This window comes from Adiantum capillus-veneris, chromosome 21, assembly GCF_014529385.1.
Source record: "Adiantum capillus-veneris isolate H3 chromosome 21, ASM1452938v2, whole genome shotgun sequence".
Lineage (NCBI taxonomy): Eukaryota > Viridiplantae > Streptophyta > Polypodiopsida > Polypodiales > Pteridaceae > Adiantum > Adiantum capillus-veneris.
Window position 1 is genome coordinate 84,521,905 of NC_140951.1, and position 20,425 is coordinate 84,542,329.

Consider the following 20,425-nt stretch of genomic DNA (forward strand, 5'->3'; position numbering starts at 1 on the left):
CTTCATACATCCTTGCACTACGAGGGGCTACCTCTATGACGTACCACCAGTTTGATGTAGACTTTGTAGGATCAAATATTACCTGCCAGAGCCACATAACTTACATGAGAGCTTTCAAGCACATAACTTGTAAAAGGGGGATGTTAACTATTTACATACTTACTTGTTCACAATGCTCGGGTAGTACGAAAGTGTCTCTTAGGTCAGTCCATTTCTTAGTAGAATCCACCTCAAGAAAACCAGACTCTCCTCTACGCTCAGTAGCGTTGCGACCCTCCATGATTATCTTGAACCATTGCACGTCGAACAAGTCGACAAAAAATCCTCTGTAATCGATCCTCAAAATCTCTTGCAGCGTGCCGAAGTAAGTGAGTTCCGCCACCACAAGATCTGCATCAGAGGAACGTCGTCGACTAAACTGTTCAAATTTTGCCATGATTCCACAATCTTGAGTAAAACGCTTTTTGTCGATTCGTTCCACCCTAAAATGTCGACCTTTACACCATGCTGCTGTGTATGACTTATACTACAACGAACAAAGATTATGAGTGGCCGTTCAAACGTTTAGAAATAAAGTCACTAGCTAGTCGTACATTGCAAACTTACCTTGGTCGCGCAACCCCGAGAGTACTCCCACTCTTCCTCAGTCACTTCGTCACCGCATTGTTGTGCGCTTTTCAATTGGTTGTGCAACCATCTTAAGCTCATGAAGGTTGGTAGGCTCTCCAGAACCGTCGGATAGTGCATCGGTGGTCGTCTTCCCCGTCTCCACTCGATTCGTGCCCTTTGTCGCTCTTGCTTTGCATCCTCATATTGTGAAATCCACTTTTGCATCACTGGATTGTGAAGCATGCAAAATCGGTTGATTTTAGCCTCTAGATCTTCCGTCATCTTCTTCTCAACATCTCCTTTTGTGAGATCCATTGCACCAGCTTTGCAAGTTTGTAGATTGTGTTACGGATGTCGAAAGACAAACATCCCTCAATGGCAACCGGTAAAATAAACTGTAAAGTATGTGCAGCAATGATATTAAAGTCCACGTTTTATGCAATGATATTAGAGTCCACTATGAACGTACCTGACACATTTTATGCCAATCGTGTGACTTCAAACCGGTAAGCTTTCCTTCTTTAGTAAAACACGTTCGGAACGAGTGCATTACGCCAGTGGGGGTCTGCAAAGATCGAATGGTCTCTTTTACTTTGCGTTCTTGGGCTCCTGTGAAAATCCATGGTGCTTTAGAGAGTTTTATCGATCCATCAGACGCTGTTTGCGGCCAATATTGCTCCATACGATCCACATTTCTAAGGTCAACTCTGGCTCCCAAAGTATCTTTCTTACCGGTCAGATGGTCCCATAGTAGATTACCCACATTCTTGAATATGTGCATTGGATCGAGCAAGTGATTGATCATGAGTCGGGGCCAGTATGGTAACTCGTACCATAGAGATAGTCTCTTCATCCCTGGAGGCAATCCGTCATCGCACATCTCCTTCTGCTCTAACCATGCTTGTGCAGACATCCTTGGTGGCTCTCTTCCCAAAAAGCCGTCGCGTAACACATGATTCTCTGGAAGATACGCTTGATGACCTTTGTAGATTTGCTTCTTCAGTGAGGGCGCCCTACGTGCATTCAGTCTAGGTCCACATGTGACACATGCTCTGTATCCGCTTGTTTGATGTATACACATGATAATAGATCAACTATGGGAAAAAACAAGATTTACAGTGTCTGAGTGAGGAGTGTCAATAGATCACCTGAGCATTTTGTTAGCCCAGGATAGTCATGCATGGTCCACATTAGAATGCCTCTGATCAAAGCATTCCGTCGTCCTGTGTGTCGGCTCATATCCACCCCTCTATGCCAATCCACAATTGTTGTAGCTCTTCCAATAGTGGACGAAGATACACATCCATATTCCCCACTTTATATCGCCCTGGCACAATCAAGCTTAGCCATAGGTGCCCCTTCTTCGTAGTCAACCACGGGGGAATGTTGCAGTTGACGATGACAACGGGCCATACACTGTAAGATGTTGATCTTTGACCAAATGGATTTACGCCATCCATAGCCAGGCCTAAGCGCAAATTTCGAGCTTCCCTGGCAAAATCTGACCATGTTCCATCTATATGTTTCCAGGCTGCGCAATCTGCAGGAATTCGTAGCACACCATCCGAAGATTTATTCTCCTCATGCCATGATGCTAGGGGGGCCATGGACTTACATTCAAAGAAATGCTTGATGCGAGGAAGCAGAGGAAAATGTCGCAAAACCTTTTGTGGAATTTTTGTCCCGTGGAGATCTACTCGATATCTTTCGGAATCACATTTCGGACACTTCTCCATGTCTATGTATTCCCCTCTAAAAAGAATGCAGTCATTAGGACAAGCGTGGATAGAATTGTAATCCATCCCCAAGTTTCGCAAAATCTTTCTTGCTTCATCTCGAGAATCTGGCATCACATTGTCAGCTGGTAGTATGTGCTCTTTAAGCAATCTACACAACATAAAAATACGATACAGTCGTGTAAAAATCTATCAGATCATTATACATTTAGAGTTTTATTAAAGTAAACTAATTGTAATAGATCACCTGAAAAGCGCTGTGACGCTAGTGTCACTCCATCCAAACTTTGCCTGCATGTTGAGAAGAACCAGGAGTGCTTTCAATCTAGACATACGTGCTCCATTATACAATGGCGTATCGGCTTCACTTTTCATATCATCATAGATAAGCCTTTCTGAATCCATGATCGTCTCGATCATTTCATCAATCTCGGGCTCAAACATTGTCTCGTTGGGAATGTGCTCTGCATGATCATCCCTCGAGCTGTCAGAGGCTACATCTTGTGGCCTCACATATGCTGCTTGACCAAAGCGCCTGCGAACACGTCTATTGGGTTGCAAGATTGCTGCTTGTTGGCCAGCGTCAGAGTCCGACGAGTTATAATTGGCAACAACTCGATCTATAATAGATGGATCGAACTCGCCAAATTCGCAAACGTGCTGCAAAGAAACACGTCTTGTCCGTCGCACAGCATGCTTGCATTGATTACAAGGACATAAGACCCTCGTTGAGAGATAGGTGTTTCGGTTGGACGGTCCCACATCCTCGTCACTACTCATAATGAGGATAAAAATCTTATAACCTGGACAACAAATTTAATATTCTATTGGCATTCTTCGTCTTATCTCTCTCTCTCTCTCTCTCTCTCTCTCTCTCTCTCTCTCTCTCTCTCTCTCTCTCTCTCTCTCTCTCTCTCTCTCTCTCTCTCATTCTCTAGTCATGTCCAATCCCCGCACACCTCGGTCTAGAGGTGCACGGAGATCAGAACCACCGGGTTATAATCTCGTCTTTATTGGTCAATACCTATATTTGTGGGTACAAGAAATCTACAGACCCACGTCTACATGATACTGCATGTAGTGGACAAAACCCCTTTGCCTCTTCTCTAGCTGTAGCACTTCACAGCATCTTAACATCTTTTCACAGTAGATCTTTTCACTGTTCGTCTAACTCTAAACCCTAAACCGTAAGTAATTCTTGCGTGGATTCGATCTAACGTAAATAAGCGTAAATCTAAATAAACGTAAATCTAACTAAAAATAAACCTAAATCTAATTTAACGTAAGTTTACATCTAACCTAATCTTTAACGTCTTTTGGGATAGTTTCCTACGACGTTAAAACTCTCTTCTTCTTGTGTGTGTGTGTGTGTGTGTGTGTGTGTGTGTGTGTGTGTGTGTGTGTGGGTAAACCTAAATAAACCTAAATAAACCTAAGTCTAATCTAATATAACATAAATCTAAATCTAACGTAAATTATGTTATATTAAAAACAAAGAACTAAACTAACAGGGATTATAAGAACCTTAAAACTGATTTAACACATAATTTTTCACATAACTCGGCAAGAGTTGGCATTCTCATCACTAAAGATGTGAGAGTTAACTTCCGGCGGTGACGCTGCCTCATCTCCATCCACATCTGACGACAGCAATTGGCCCTTTAGACCGCTCTTGCTCTTGTTACTAACTTTGAAGTTGCTGTTGAATGACTAGAGGTTGTCTAGATGGTCATTGTGTCGGGGATGTAGTGACTCTTGCCACCCTGAAGATCCACCTTCTTCCCTATCTTCTGAAGACATTTCACCAGTACTTTTGGATCGACGGAGCCCACCATGAGTGAAGGCAGCAATACCCTATATTCCATTGAGGGCTTTCTTCACCCGCTTCATGCAGGCATCGCAGTCTATGGAGGCCTAAATCTAATCTAATATAACGTAAATCTAAATCTAGCGTAAATAAACGTAAATCTAATTAAAAATAAACATAAATCTAATCTAATTTAACTTAAATAAACCTAAATCTAATTTAACGTAAGTCTACATCTAACCTAATCTTTAACGTCTTTTAGGATAGTTTCCTACGACGTTATAACTCTCTTCTTCTTGTGTGTGTGCGCGTGTGTGGATGTGTGTGCCAATAAAAAGAGATAAATGGTATAACCTTTCTATCACCCATGCCAAGTATGATAGATTGGTTATGCCATTTCCCTCTTGAATAATAGGTCTTGAGTTCAACTCCTCGTCGGCTAGATCTTTAGGTCTTTTAATTTTAATTAGTTTCCTACGACGTTAAATTAGTTTCTCTCTCTTTCTCTCTCAATGTGTGTGCGTTTTTTTGTTTATGCATGTTTTCTCTCTCTTTTCCTCTCTCAATGTGTGCATTTTTTGTTTATGCATGTTCTCTCTCTCTTTTCCTCTCTCAATGTGTGCGTTTTTTGTTTATGCATGCTCTCTCTCTCTTTTCCTCTCTCAATGTGTGTGTGCATTCTTTGTTTATGTATGTGTGTGTGCGTTTTTGTTTATGTTTGTACTCTCTCTCTCTCTCTCTCTCTCTCTCAAAAACACTATGTGTGTGTGAGAGAGAGAGAGAGAGGGAGAGAGAAAGAGGGGAAGGGAACATGAGAGTGAGGAGAGGGAAGGAGCATACCTGGCTCTCCTTCCTCTCCTCGTGTGTGTGTGTGTGTGTGTGTGTGTGTGGAGAAGAAAGAGAGAGAGAGAGAGAGAGAGGGAGGGAGAGCGTTACCTGCTCCTTGCTTGAGGGCGCCGAAAAACTCAGATCTGAGATCTGAGTTTTTGGGCGCTCTCTGTTATTTTTTTAGCCTAGTCGGCGTCGCTATGAGCGTCGCAAATTTATTTGTAAATTTGCGACGCTCATAGCGACGCCGGGATATATTTTTTTGAGCGTCGCTGTGTGAGCGTCGCTAATATGAATAGCCTCTTGTAGTGCCACTTTCCCATGACTTTAAGTCACTTTGTTCTTGGATGAGACTAGGTATGGCTAAGGGTCTATGGACTTGGTGAGGTTGTTGTTGCGTAGGAAACACTGTGTCTGTAATCTGAATCTGCCTAGGTGCTGGTTCTAGATCCCTTTGGGTATCTTCTACCAAACTCCTTAATTGCTTGACTCGCTCGATCTCCTCTATAGGGTTTGGATCTTCTTCTTGGATCCTGGCCATTGTGGCTCATGAAGATCTTCCTTGTTGGTTTCTATCTTAGTGGTCGTTTTGATCTCAATGGTTTCACCCGAATAAGAATCCTCTTCAGCGTTGTTCATATATAAGGGGGTCGTCACCAATCCCTATGTTGGCCTTTGAACTGGGGTCTGACTTCACTGCTTTTTGCGATCTCTTCCTTCGTGTTTTCTTCTTTTTCTGAGATTGGACAATTGATGCAGTGTCTCTTTCCTCAAGAATATAATTTTGTTTTTGGAGCATCGATCATGTGAGGACATTTATTGGTACCACAGGTGTACTTTGTGATGGCTCCTCGGTAACCTCAATCAAGTTTAATGGCGTGATCTTCGGTGCATTTGGATTATTTGGACATTGGGCAATCAAATGATCTATGCCACATCGATTACTCATGAGTATCAGCATTGTAGGCGTGCTCGCTTGATTGGTTTGCATTAGTGTGGCGTTCTTTTGTAGCCTAATAGGACACTCGGTCACACGATGTGGACCTCCACACTCCTAGCATTGAAGAGGTGGTCTCCTAGTAGTGTAATTGATATTTTGGCCTATTGCAGCAAGAGCAACTACTTGATCGACATGTTTGGCTTGTCCCCAATAGTTCTCCATATAGTATTGTGGACTTTCTTTAAGCGCATCAATCCCATATGCAATATTAGGGTCTATATCTTCCTCACAGCATTCCAAACAAGCAATAGATGACCCACAACCCACTTGATTCACAGAAGTGATTCTCGGATGTGGTTGTTGCGGTCCTAGCACTGGAGGTGGTGAGGGTGTTGTTTGAACAACATTTTGGGCCCTAGGGACCATGTGTTTTGATGTTTGTTCAAAAGGTGGGGCCGGCATCAATTCAGGCACTTGAGGTGTGTGTCCATGCTAAGGTTGGTCTATCGGCCATCGAGCACTTAAATACTATGCAATCCTTAGCTTGATGACCATACCTCCCATAGGCATTGCAATTCCCATTGAATTTTACTCTAAAAGTAGGTCATCCATTGGTACTATGCGGTCCATAGCATACTGAGCACCATTGTTTCTCCCTTCTTGGATACATGTGATTGTTTTGCGGAGCACAATTGTCTCTAAGACTCTCTTGAATGGCCTTGGTGAGATCTACTAAAGTCATCTCAGATATCTTTGGCTCCTTAGCAATAGGCTTTACGGTCATTGGCTGATGCCTTGATGCTTGCGAGCGAATACATTTAGGCTCAACAGACACTCTTTCTCCTTGAATCCTTAAATTATCCTCCAATTGGATCGCATTGGTGGTGACTGCTTCCCAAGTGGTGATATCTCTAATGACTATGCCATTGTAGATATCCTCATGTCGTAATCCCCTAATGAATCTATCAAGCAATTGATTATTATTGAAGCGCCCATTTGGATTACAACGAGAATTCAAATGCTTTAAGCGACTAATAAAGTCTCTCACCGACTCTCCTTCCTCTCGTTGGGCTTTCTGGAGCTGAGAGGCTACACCCCAAAGCACTCCCTCTCGTATGTATTTTTTCGAGAACAGTCTCATAAGAGTAGGGTAAATCGTTTTTTCTTCCGCTCTTAGGGTTCTATACCAATCCCCTGTCTTCCCACTTAAGGTTAGGCTTAAAGCATTACTCTTATGCAGGTTATTGTGTTCTCCTAGAGAATCGCATATTTGTTCAAACACTTCGATATTCTTTCTAACATCCTCATTTCCACTAAATTTTTGTTTGAGCTTGGCTATTTGTACTGCCTTACTTCTAAGTTCTCTATCATGCGTGTTACGCATATTCTCAACAATAGATCGATCGATAGCTTGAGCAAATGTTGTCAAGTCACCTAAGTGAGCAGGCACCGTGGGTGAAGGCGCTCCAAATACTAGATGTGGAGTAGGTATTGGCATTGGGCTTGGTGCGTAGGAAGCCCTTGGGTTCCAAGTTTGGTACGGTGTTTTGCCATGTGGCGGTCCAAAGTTCATATGTGTGGCCCTAGGCATAGCAGACGTCGGATGTGACATGCTAATGCTAGCTGGTATGGTCCCATGGAAATAAGAACTTGGGTGTTGTGGTTGTGGAGCATAGGTTGTTGAAACAATGGGAGGGGTAGGGGCTACATGAGTACGAGGACCCATAGGTGTATACGATTGGTACACACTTGTAGGGGCCGTTGTCGGCATTGAGCTACCATGTAGCGGTGCTTGACTAACAAATGAGGTCCATGGCGTGTTTCTTGGCATGCCCATCATTGGGATAGGCATGGTAGCCATGGTGTCATCAAGGGAAAGATGAGCTAGACTTGGAAAAGTAAAGCTATCACTTGTAGGCTCAGATTGCAATGAGACCCCTGGCGAAACAACATATGGAGGATCCATCGGACTTACCGAGGGAGTCTCCATTTGCGATAAGGTTGGTTGTTTTAGCCTTCCCTGTATCCAAGAATCTCATGAGACCCGTTGAAGGCATGTGGATCCCCTTGTTCTATCTCTCTAGCTCAATAACTCTATGGATGACCTCACAAACTCTTTGTTGTTGATCCTCCACACTAGTAGCACCCGATGTGGATTGTAGGACATCTAACCACCCCACGTGATAAGTGTGACCTGTGTATAGGCCGGTTAGAGTTTTCATTTGTAGTTCATACTCCCAGTTCTCATTTAAGAACGCTCCATCTAGGATTGAGATGTTAGGGGTGTCTTTTGACCTAGATGCAATGTGGCTCTCTATGGGTTGACCCTTAGTGGTCGCTAATTCAGGAGCACTGGATTGCTCTCCTAGCAAATATATTGACATAGGGCTTTCGCTTTTAACTCTCTTCATTGCTCCGCCTTGCGTAAGCTCTTGATTTCCTGTTCCCTAGCCGCAATGATATATCGCTCAACCTCTTGCACTCTATCTATCTATCTACGTAGCCCAATCACCTTGGGCCTGTAGGCACTTAGGGCACCCAGTCACCTTGTGTCAGGCCAAGGGCATACCCAGGGGGGTCACGACCTGGGCCAAGAGGCCTGCTGCCAGTGTGGACTTGGGATTCAGAGGCTAAGGGGCTATACATGGGAGGTTGTGCGGTGAATCCAAGGCATGGAAGTTCCTAGGGCCTCTTATTAGTATCACAGCTAAACTTAGACAGGAGGGGAGTGGTCTTTTTTGCATGTGCATGCAAGGACCGTGGGGTTCACCTCTTGCCAGGCGGGGGAGAAGCCAAGGGAAGGGGGACAAACCCGTGGGTAGAGCCTCTTGAGGCGAGGGGAGTTGGGCTATTGGCCTCCGCTATAGGCTATGTGGGAGGGCTTGGAGGATTCGCGCTACGCTCGTGGGCATTTTACGTCATTGCAGTCGACCTCGATGAGCAACATACGGGCCGTCATCTCCTCCCGAGCCTCTCGCGGCGCTGCTGGTTGCCATAGCCGATAGTGCCTTTGTTTTCTTTCCCACCTGTAAACGCCCTAAGGCTTTGGGCCTTAATCAATTTACTCCAAGATATTGGACAAGGGTGCATGCCCACCCCGGCACACACCCCGTACATGCGTACACAATTCTTTACTCGGTTGTCGGCCAAGGTGCGACATAACCTCATTGACAAGGTGCTGGGAAATTCTTCTACAGGCCGTAAATTTTTTGCAGATTCTCCAGAATTGCAAAAATTTCTGAGGTGAGTCAAGGTTAACTTACAACGGCTTTGATATTTTCAAACAAATATCTATTACCACTTGTTTCTTCGGGAAGATCAAGTCGTCTATGACATTTTCAAAGAGACAATTACGTTCAAGCGGTGTATTTGAACGAGTGGAATTACGGATTGGCAAACCTTTGATGGACGACGTAATTAGCACGGCTAATTGTCATTGTTTCTTGCAGTGCATACTACGGCTACGAGATTGTTTTTGGAATCAAGGTATTCTTCTTTCTCACACACACACTGCACAATGTTGCCATGAATTCAGATATCAACATGACCTTTGAGTTCGAGCACAATACGCCTGATCCTCACCATGATGCCTCGCGGCTGGATACTCTCACGGAGGGTACACGCGAAGCTACGTGAGGAGATGATGCTTATGAATTGCTCAATATCCAATAATTTCAAGCACTTCAAGCACGAATATCAGTGATGGAAACGAATTTTGCATCCTTAAATGAAATTGTCAATAAATTATCCACTTTAGTGATACAGTTTATGCAACAGTAGGCCAAGGATCCTGTTGACACGCATATGCATGAGCACGTGGCCAATAAGGGGCAAGGCCCTTCTGGTCATGGACAAGGTCCATCTCCGGATTCTCTACACTCTCTCACTGCAAAGCAGGTGGACGAGTTGCTAAAAAACACCAAGCCACCAACTTTTAAGGGAGAGGACCGAGACCGCAATAAGGATGCAGTGAATATCTTCCTTGACAAGTGGGATGGAATTCATGCCTTACGGCGTACTCCGGATGGAGTTAGAGCACTGTAGACAAGTTTGACTCTGGAAGGCAAGGCCTGTAAAAATGGTGGATGTCTCTCAAGGAGAAAAATATCATACCACATAGTTGGACACCCTTTGAGGCTATGTTTCAAAAAGAGTTTTTGCCCACGAATGAGTCAGATAGAAATTGGACGGCTTGAGACACGTGTTCCATGCACCAACACCCATCATTGCTTGAATATATATCTCACTATCGGGATGTTATCCTCAAGTTGGAAGGGTTGGACACCTTTCAACAAGTACGTGGGTTTATCCGTGGTCTGAAGCCAGAGCTTAAGAAGCACGTCAAGACTCAGGACCCTAAAACACTTGAGGAGGCCATAGTGAAAGCACACATTCATGATAATCCGGATGAAAAGAAATCTCATAATAATCACGCGCCTGCTAATCCACATGGTAATACACGCACTCAGCATGGACACAATAAAAGGAAATTTTTAGTAGCCAATTTTGAAGCTGCTAAAACACCCAAGAGGACTCGCGGGCCTCTCTCTCCTGAGAAATTTGAGAAGGCTAAAAAAGAGAAGTTATGCTTTCAATGCTTGAAAAGCGGCCATGGAAAAAAGGATTTTCCCAAGGAGAAATCTACTGCCCACGACAAGGAGAAAGCAGTGCACACAGTGCAACTGCTGCCTCTTGAGTCTTCCTCACGTGTCTCCATGGTGGAGGTAACTCACACTGAGGTGGTGCATGAATGTTGTATCACAGCTTCCATGTGGCAACAGACCTTCGATCCACATGAGTTAGTGCGTATGCACGGATCTCTTCAAGGGCACAAGGTGCGTATCTTGGTAGATGACAGCGCTACTCACAATTTCATTAATTATGGATTAGTGAAAAAACTCAAATTGCCCCAAACTCCGAGTTTCCACCGCTACAAGGCAACAATGATGAATGGTTATGATGAGAAGTATGGTTATGATGAGAAGTATGGAAGTCAGAGCTGTACTGTTGAAAATACAAGGCTATTCCACATCCTTGGATTTCCAGGTTATGAATATGGAGCAAGTAGATGTGGTACTTGGTAGAGAATGGTTGCATAGCCTAGGACCATCACTGAAGTGTAGCTACAAGCACAACATCCTGATCTGTACATAAGAGCTTATGTAGCTCGTTTTTTATAATGAAATAGAAGAAGTTTTCTTGTGTTATTCATTGTGTCATTTTCTTTCCAATGTTGAATCTGTTGAACATTCCTCAACGCCGCATGCTTCTCTCCCATCTCTTCCAGCAATGGCTACTTCTCAACAAGCAAAGGTTGCAGGGGAAAGAGTTAAAAAAATTATTAATGGAATTTTGCTTTTCCTAATGATTTGCCATCAGGATTGCCGACACGATCTATGCAACATGGCATCGACGTCGTTGCAGGCAGTAAACCAGTTAGTAAACCACCCTACAGAATGAGTTATTTTGAAGCTGCTGAGGTGGAACGTCAGCTTACTGACTATCTTAGCAAGGGGTTTATCCAACCGAGTTCTTCACCATGGGCTTCTCCTATCCTATTAGTGAAGAAAAAGGATGGTAGTTTGCGCATGTGCGTAGACTATCGTGGATTAAATACGGTCATTGGTAAGAACAAATACCCATTACCACCCGTGGATGAGTTGTTCGACAAGCTCATTCATGCTTGTATTTTTTATGAAGATAGACTTACGGTCGGGGGTTATCACCAAGTACATATTCGACTTGTTGATATACCCAAAACTGCATTCCGAACAAGGTTTGGACATTACAAGTTTTTGGTTATGCCTTTTGGGTTTACCAATGCGCCCGCAACATTCATGACACTCATGGATGGTGTCTTGAGACCGTACTTGGGTAAATTTGTTATCGTTTTTCTCGATGACACTCTTGTATATAGTGATTTTGAGGAAGAACACTTGCAACATCTGAGGCATGTGTTTGAATTGTTACGAACAAATAAGTTATATGCCAAAGAATCCAAGTGTGATTTTCTCAAGGAGGAAATTCACTATCTTGGGCATGTTATCTCACCTACTGGGCTGCACATGGATCAATCCAAAGTGGATGCCATTCGGAGGTGTCCTTCTCCTAAAAATCTGGAAGAGTTACATATTTTCTTGGGATTTGTAGGTTTTTATCGAAGGTTCGTTAAAAACTATGCTAATATTGCTGTTCCCATGACAGACCAACTGAAAAGCAAAGGAAAGACCTTCCAGTGGGGGGCCGCTCAATAGCATAGTTTGATACACTCAAGGATGCATTAGCTACAGCTCCTATTCTAGCTATTGTGGATCCTTTGAAGCCATTCGTTTTGGAAATGGATACCAATAACCGTGCTATTGGAGCAGTCCTTCTACAAGAGGGGAGGCCAATTGCATTTGAAAGCAAAAAGCTTGATTCAGCGTAGCAGAATTATTCTGCTTATGAACGCGAACTCTACGCAATAGTGTCTACCTTAAAGACATAGCGGCATTATTTGTATGGAGCTCAATTTGAGATTGTGTTTGACCATGAAAGCATAAAATGGTTTACACAACAAACAGACTTGAAGGGTCAAAAGGCCAGGTGGGTTGAGGTTCTTTAGGAGTATGATGCAAAGCTCCGGTATCGTAAAGGACGATACAATGTGGTGGTTGATGCTCTTAGTCGTATGCCTGACATCAATTCCCTTTTGTTCATGGAACTTCTGAATTTTTGGATTCTCTGAAGGGAAAATATGAGCATGATGACGCATACTCCAAAGTGTGGAGCCATGTGCAAATGAGGGATCCTTCTCACTTCAATGTTGGTAGTGTGTCGTTAACCTCCACACATAGTTCTCCGCCGTCGAGTGATGAATTGCAATGATGGAAGAATTTTTCCATCGATAATGGGTACATACTCCACAAGAAGAGAGTTTGTGTACCAATGGACACGAACATTTGACGCCAAATTATTTATGAATGTCATGACAGTCCAAGTGCAGGGCACCCGGGTATAAAAAAGACTTATGCTCTCGTACGACGACAATTTTACTAGCCATGTCTACATGGCTTCGTTCGAGACTATGTCTTGCATTGCCAAAAATGTCAAGTTAACAAAGCAGAGTGCTTGAAGGTAGGAGGACTCTTACATCCTTTGGAGATTCCCAACGGAAAATGGGAAAGTATCTCTATGGATTTTATTGTGGGTTTACCAACCACTCTACGAGGTCATGACTCAGTATGGGTGGTCGTAGACCGATTGACTAAACTATGCAAGTTTATTCCAACCAACTCGACAATAAAAACTCCAGAATTAGCTAAGTTATTTGTGGACAATTTGTACAAGTTGTATGGTTTGCCCAGTAACATCGTGAGTGATCGTAATCCCAAGTTTAACAGCCATTTTTGGAGGGCTGTGTTTAAACGATTGGGTACGCAACTCAACCTTAGTACAACAGATCATCCAGAAACGGATGGTCAAACTGAACGAGTTAACCAAGTGCTACAGGATATGCTACGCGCATACGTTAGCAAGAAACAAACAGACTGGGAAGAGTATCTACCTCTTCTTGAGTTTGCTTACAAAAGTGCTAAGCATGTCACAACTGGATTTAGTCCTTTCATGCTCATGTATGGTTTTCAACCTAGGTCACCTGTTACAGTGGGGTTGGCAATCGAAAAACTCCAGTAGGTTAAGGATTTTCTCCAAGACCACATGGATATGTTGAAACTTGCTCGTCAGAATGTCTGACAAGCGCAGGATCGGATTAAGAAGTACGCTGATGAGAAACGTTGGCAAGTTACCTTTGAGGAAGGGGAAGAAGTGTTTTTGCGTGTGTCAGAGCATTCAAAAAGTTTGAAGATTGGGCCAACACCTAAATTATCTCCAAGATATTGTGGGCCTTTCAAGATACTCAAGTGAGTTGGTGATCGTGCCTACAAACTCTCGTTACCGACACACTCTCGTGTCTATCCGGTATTTCATGAAAGGCGTTTATGTAAACGATTACATGGGGACGACAATGTCATTGACCAACATATTCTGGTCGATTTTGTTGAACCTCCTACCCCACCGCATGAACCTGAGCAGATTCTTGACTATCATGACTTACGTAAGCGTCATCATGTACGTCGACAAGCTTTAATCAACTGGAAAGATCGACCTGAAGAAGGTGCCACTTGGGAAAACATAAGTGCTCTTAAGAAGAAGTTTCCCACTTTTGTTTTCGAGAACGAAAACACTTCTCCAAGGAGGGAGTAATGTCAAGCCAACGACATACCCAGGGGGGTCACAGACCAGAGCCAAGAGGCCGGCTACCAGTGTGGACTGGGGATTTAGAGGCTAAGGGGCTATATATGGGAGGTTGGGATGTGAATCCAAGGCATGATAGTTCCCTGGGCCTCTTACCTTGAACTTGCCAAAACATGTGACTGAGTGCAAATACCTTATCTCCTACCGCCCTGTCAAGAGCTTGAACATCAACTTGTTGCAATGTCATCAATTGATGATGTGACAACTTACCAGGTGGTTGGTATGAAACAAAATAGAGACAAAGACAGTATATAAGCAATCCCATTCCCAAATCTGCTTTTGGACTTTGGAGTTATAGAGTCTTATAAGTAATTGAGATGCTTAGCTTTTTTGTGAGCCACAACTCTTAGAGTAGATCACCTTTTTGTGCAGAAATTTTATGACAATAGAAAGTGTTTGACATGCTTTTTGCCTGTGATATCGTCTCTTGGCGCACATAGATCAAAGAATGTGCACACAAGGCATGGGCCATTTGATAGGAAATTGATTAAAAGATATGATTAGAAGGAGCCTACATAGACCAAGAACCCGTGTGCTATGTGAAGTGAAGCAAGGGTTATTCCCCCTGCAATCATCTATGCTTGCATTTTAAAGGCATCGAGGCAGAAAGATATAGGTTGTTTTCATCAGATGTGATATGAAGCGAGGGCTTATCTCCAGATACGATCACCTATGCTTCCATTTTGAAGCAATCTCTAGGAGTAGTAGGATACACAACTAAAGGAAAGATTAGCTACGCACAACCTTGAAGAGTGGCCACAATGTCTGTACCATGAGAATGTGAACCTACCTTTTTTTCCCGAGCCCTACTGGTAGGACCCCCCTTCCCCTCAATTGCAAGCGGCGTAACGATTATCAAAATACAATTTTCTAGCCTCATCAAGATTCTCTCTCTCTCTCTCTCTCTCTCTCTCTCTCTCTCTGTGGATGATGGCTTTGCCTCCTCGGTAAACTGCCCATTTCCCTGCTGTGCACGCTTCTCTCATCTTTTGGAGTTCGACCTTTTTTTGTTTGAGTTGGGTGGGTGTGAGATCTTCGGCAAACCAAATTTTTGTGTCCTTCAGAAGCTTCGATTGCTCAAGGAGCTTGACTCGATCTGCTTTGGTCTTGAAGGCAAGAATTGCATGGTTGGTGCGATGCTCGTGAGCGAGAGTGGTGATTGTTGCTGGATCCCATTGTATCATGGGGGTTGTTGTTCGGATGCGAGCGAAAGACTCGTAGAACTTGGGGTCCTCCTTTCCTTGCCAATTGCTCGGGAGCCCGCCAATGCGGACATTGAGAGCAATAGCATCTTGTCGCTGTCGTTCGATTGCGTAGACGCCACACGAACTTCAACTTTGCAAAAAATGACATCTGCACTTGAGTTTTGACCTTCTCTATGAGGGTGATTTTCGCTTCCACATTCATCCCACCTTATCTTTTTTCCCCCACTCCATGGACCCTCAATCCTTAATTGATATGTATCAAACAGAATCTTTTGTACTTTTTTGTTATGCTCCTATAAGTCATATATGACCTTCGTGGACGATAATTCAATCTATCTATCTATTTCTCACCCTCCCTCTTGTTGTTTAAGTAGCGAAAAAAAGCCTCATTATCATGCCAAGCTTGGCTTGGAAGTTGGAATCCTTCATTTGATGCACTACAGTTTCACCCACCTTTTTCCTTTGACGCGGATTCGGGTGCGCGTATAATTTGAAGAGAGCCGTCCAGAAATGGCACCAGATTCGCGTACAAGTTACTGTGTGGCGTTACACTATACTCAGGTACTACGTGCGCGCACGATGGCTTCGGGTGTCCTGGGTTGTCTCCAGTTTTGGTTGAGCTTCCATTCGACCTAGCCCTGCTACGTGCACAGTTTCGCCTCGCTGAATCCATTGCGTACTGTATTTGAGCTGTATTCCATTCTGGTAAGTGACGAATCAGATTGCTCTTCGTGGGTTCGCTTGTCTCATTCTTTGCTCATGAGCTACTGGGGCAAAAGGGCAACAATTTCTTGCGCGCGCAAGTGTTTATGATATGTATTGTGGTTCAAATCTGTCGTTATAGATTTCCTCAAGGATGGCTTCAAAAGAGACTTGAATGGTTGCAATTGAAGGAACCAGCTGTTTCCGTTTCCTACTTGAAAGTGTAGGTGCAGACATGGATAGCCAACCTCTTGTCAAAGCTAAGGTGTCTGTTGAAAAAGCGTTGGGCCTGTATGTCTTTGGTACTTCCTGACTAGATATTGAAATTTAAGCCCATAGACTATATACCTTGTTTCTTGACAGCATCATGTCAGGTCAAATGACAAGGTCTGCACGTGTTCCTAGATTCTTTCAAAACCTGGACTGCCCGCATAGCAATGAGCGCAGTGCTAGTTATTATGCTTACTGAATCCTCAAGAAATTGTTTCTTTCCATCTGATATGCTTGTTGCTATGAGTCATAAGGGGAAATGTAACACGTCCTCTAATTGATTTAGAAAGTAGAGCATGCTCTATAGTCTCGGTTTGTTGGTCCATTGAAGACTGAAGTGAGGGGCCCCTTTGCACGGGTATTTGTATGCTTTGATAGAGCATGTTTTATGATATTTGTTTAAGAGTAGAATGGTGTTGTATTTTGCAGGATGGATTTCTTTAAGAAGTCCAATGCAGTACGACTAAGAAGCCGCCATGGAAAATATCTGTTTGCGGATGATGATGAATGTGCTGTATCTCAAAGCAGAGAGGGATCAAAACGAAATGTAGTTTGGACTGTGGAAATTGAAGATGATGACCCATCTGTGATTAAATTGAAGAGTTGTTACAACTGTTACTTAACGGCAACAAATGTACCTTTTCTTTTGGGGTGGACTGGCAAGAAAGTACTGCAAATGAAACTTGTTGATTCAGAGTCATCTGTTATTTGGGAGCCCATCAGAGATGGCTATTCTGTAAAGCTCAGAACACGCGCTGGCAACTTTTTACGGGCAAATGGCAGTATACCTCCATGGAGGAATTCCATTACCCATGATTCAGCTCATAAGCAAGACTGGTTTTTGTGGGAGGTAGTTCCTATGGGTAATGGATTGTCAAATGATGGTGGCTTTTCTCAGAATACTTCTTTTGCAAGCAATACATCTTTCACAACCAACACATCGTTTACAAGTAATGCTCCAATATCACAACAATCGTCGTTTGCAAGCAATGCTTCATTTAAAGAGGTAAGTTTTCGTCTCACTTGTTGCTGAAATAGTTGAATGTTTGGAAGTGCAAAGAGTGAAGAACTCATTTGTAACTTTGCTTTCAGCCTAGTTGAGAGAGAGAGAGAGAGAGAGAGAGAGAGAGAGAGAGAGAGAGAGAGAGAGAGAGAGACTATCCACGAAGGTTAGACACGACCCATGGGACCAAAAACAAACATTACAAGGGTTCCATTTAGGTAGAAGATGGTCGATACATATCAGTTAAGGACTGAGAGTCCATTGAAAGGGTAAAGAAAAAAGGAAAAAGGAAAAAATGAAACACAACCTAGGGGTTAGCTGTGAGAGAGAGCCGATTTGGGATTTTGAAACTCTTATATGATGGCTTTACCACCTCAGTAGATTGCCCATTTACCTTGTTTGCGGGCTTCGTGTACCTTCTTGAGCTTGCTTGCTTTAATCTTGAGTTGGTTTGTGGTCAATTCTTTGGCGATCCAAAGAGTTTTTTCCCTTGAGGAGGCGGGTTTGGCATAGTAGCTTCATCCGTTCTTCTTTGTCCTTGAAGGTGAGGACACAATGTTTGGGTGGTACACGTCTATGCGTGTTGTTGATCTAAGAAATGGTTTCTGGCTTGATGTTGACAGGTTGAAGAATGTCATTGAGTTTGTCGATTGCTTTTTTGAGAGCGTCTTTACTAGTGCACCATGGTGAGTGAAGTCCTCCAATCCTGACCTTCAGACCTAGGGATTCTTGTAGTCGGCATTCTTGTAGAGCTGTGTGTATCTTGGTGTCGGATCTTCCTATGTGTCGCTTCATGGACTTCCTACTGAAATGCTTTTACGGTCTTTGTGAAGGAGGCTTTAAGTTTGTTAGCTTCTGCAAGTAGAGCTTGGCACTCTACTTTCTAAGCAAGCGTTGCTTGAGTTTCTCATTCTCTCCAATGAGTTCTTGGATTTGAGCCTTGAGGGTAGTAATGCGTGCTTCTTTGCAAGCGATGGGATCTTTTCTTGGTGCTGCAGTCATGACGAGGAAGCTTTTGCGTGAGAAAGGAGTGCCAAAGGAAGACATTGAGGCTTCCTTTAGTACCTTTCCAATGCTTAATGGGTTTGACAAAGTGTGCAGAGGCTTGTTAACACTAGTCCTGTAATTGGACACTTAAGTGTTCTGTTTTCCTACCAAGTTTTGGCAATTTATTTGTCAAACTAGAAAGAAGTTTTTTACACTTTGCTTCTACCATAGATTGGTTATGAGGGAAAGAAAACGTTGGATTTTTCTCCATGTCAAAATACAATCCTATGGAGAGAATTATAGTAAGTTCTAAGTCATAAATTTTAGTGAAATTTCAAGCTGTTTTGTTAAACAAATCATAAAATTCTTGATCTTTTCGTATAGGTGGCCTTTTTTATGTTTATAAAAGCTGAGTGTTAGTACTTAGTGTTACAAAACAATGGAATTCTCTTTAAAGCTTAGTTTCCAAGTCACACGCAAGTTATAGACATAATATCATACTTGAGCACATGCTGAATAAGAGTATAATTTTGGTCTTCCAAAGGTCCCCTCATGGAATTGGGGCTATTCTAGTGTAGTTTTACATCTACAAATGACTTTACATGTTAAAACCAAGAAACTACTTTATTTTTCGGCTCTGTGACTAAGTTAAATCTCGTTGGTTGGACTCTATCTTGAATTTTTTATTGTGCAAAAACTATTGAAAATCTTGAGTTCTTCATAATAACATTGAAACCAAGGTTTTAGGTTCCCCAATTGTGTATGTACCATGTACTTTGATACGCTTAATTGATCTACCTGGAAAGTTTGATATTATTTGAGGTTTTGAATGTTTATGTCTCAAGAATGAAAATATTAAAGTTTTCTCCTACACAGTTTTTAGTATTTAAAATGATCCAATAATTGTTGCATACTAAAGCCCTTCTACTTTCCACCTTGAGTCCTCAATGGAAAGGGTAAGCAAATTACCACTTTTTAAAACTCACAAATACATCAAAAACATATTTTTCTTTACATACAATGATATGCTTGAAATGGCCATATCAAACACGTAGAAATTTCCATTATTCTATATACTCTAAATGATTTTTTTTGCACATGAAACTTTCAATTATCTATAGCACAATTGTAGAAAAGTCACATAAAATTTTCTACAAGGTCGCTTCATTTTTTTCTTGAACTTATAAAGTCGATTTCTTCAAAGCATCAATTGCAGTCTTATGAGGGTCAACTTTATGAGTGTAGTTTCTTGATCATGGTAGATTTTAAAATGCAAGGTTATATTTTTACAAGACCCTCTAGCTAACATATTTAAGCATATCAAGAGGGTTTTCTTAAATACACCGTCTAATGCAAGTAGAATTTAATTTAAATTTGTAAAAGAAAGACGTTTGCCTTCAAAGGTGCGAAAGATTTCTTTTTGGAGCTCTTAGACTTTCAAAAGTTTGGGTGGATTTGTAGGTTTGCACCATTGACGTTGTCCTGCGGGGATTTAACTCGATGACGTCGATAGCGGGTGGCTAGTGAAGCCGGGATCTGCACGCAGGCAAAAGTTGGGATTTGTACCGAGGTCGGGATTTGCATGCAAGTAATTGATGGCATTGGGAGCAACAAGTAACCCACTGCACAGGAAGCAGCAGGCGTTGAAGTCGGATCTGCAAAATGCTTGTGCACAGGGCAATTGTAGCTCGGGCGTAGGACAAGGCTATAAGTTAACGCCCCCCCACAGGGTTGCCTTCGCCAGAGAGAGGGAACCCTAAGAGTTCTTGGGGGGAGAGAGAGAGAGAGAGAGAGAGAGAGAGAGAGAGAGAGAGAGAGAGAGAGAGAGAGAGAGCCACATAGAGTTGCGGTTTGGTTGCATTGTTGGCATGGATTGCGCTTTGGCTAATATCAGAGGATTGGAGATCGGAGATACAAGCAACATGGCTTCGAGAGATTGGTCTTGCCACCCCTCTTTTCAGAGGCTCTTCACAACGTAGATTGCTTGGTCTTACTTTCCCTCTTCATGGTGCATGATCCCAGCTCAAACTATTTAGTCTAGCT

General features: G+C 42.8%; 1 protein-coding gene across 2 annotated transcripts in view; it reads left to right on the forward strand.

Annotated features, from left to right (window-relative positions):
• Positions 1-15,901: 15,901 nt before the first annotated feature.
• Positions 15,902-20,425, forward strand: part of LOC147431269 (uncharacterized) — a 29,105-nt gene continuing 24,581 nt past the window's right edge. Inside the window, exons 1-2 of one of the 2 annotated variants that reach the window (XM_086493881.1) lie at positions 15,902-16,125; positions 16,822-17,398. In XM_086493881.1, coding sequence (XP_086350007.1) covers positions 16,823-17,398 — 576 coding nt within the window. In that variant the 5' untranslated portion in view covers positions 15,902-16,125; position 16,822. The remainder of the gene's footprint in view (positions 16,126-16,821; positions 17,399-20,425) is intronic. The other variant, XM_086493880.1, reaches the window with a different exon arrangement.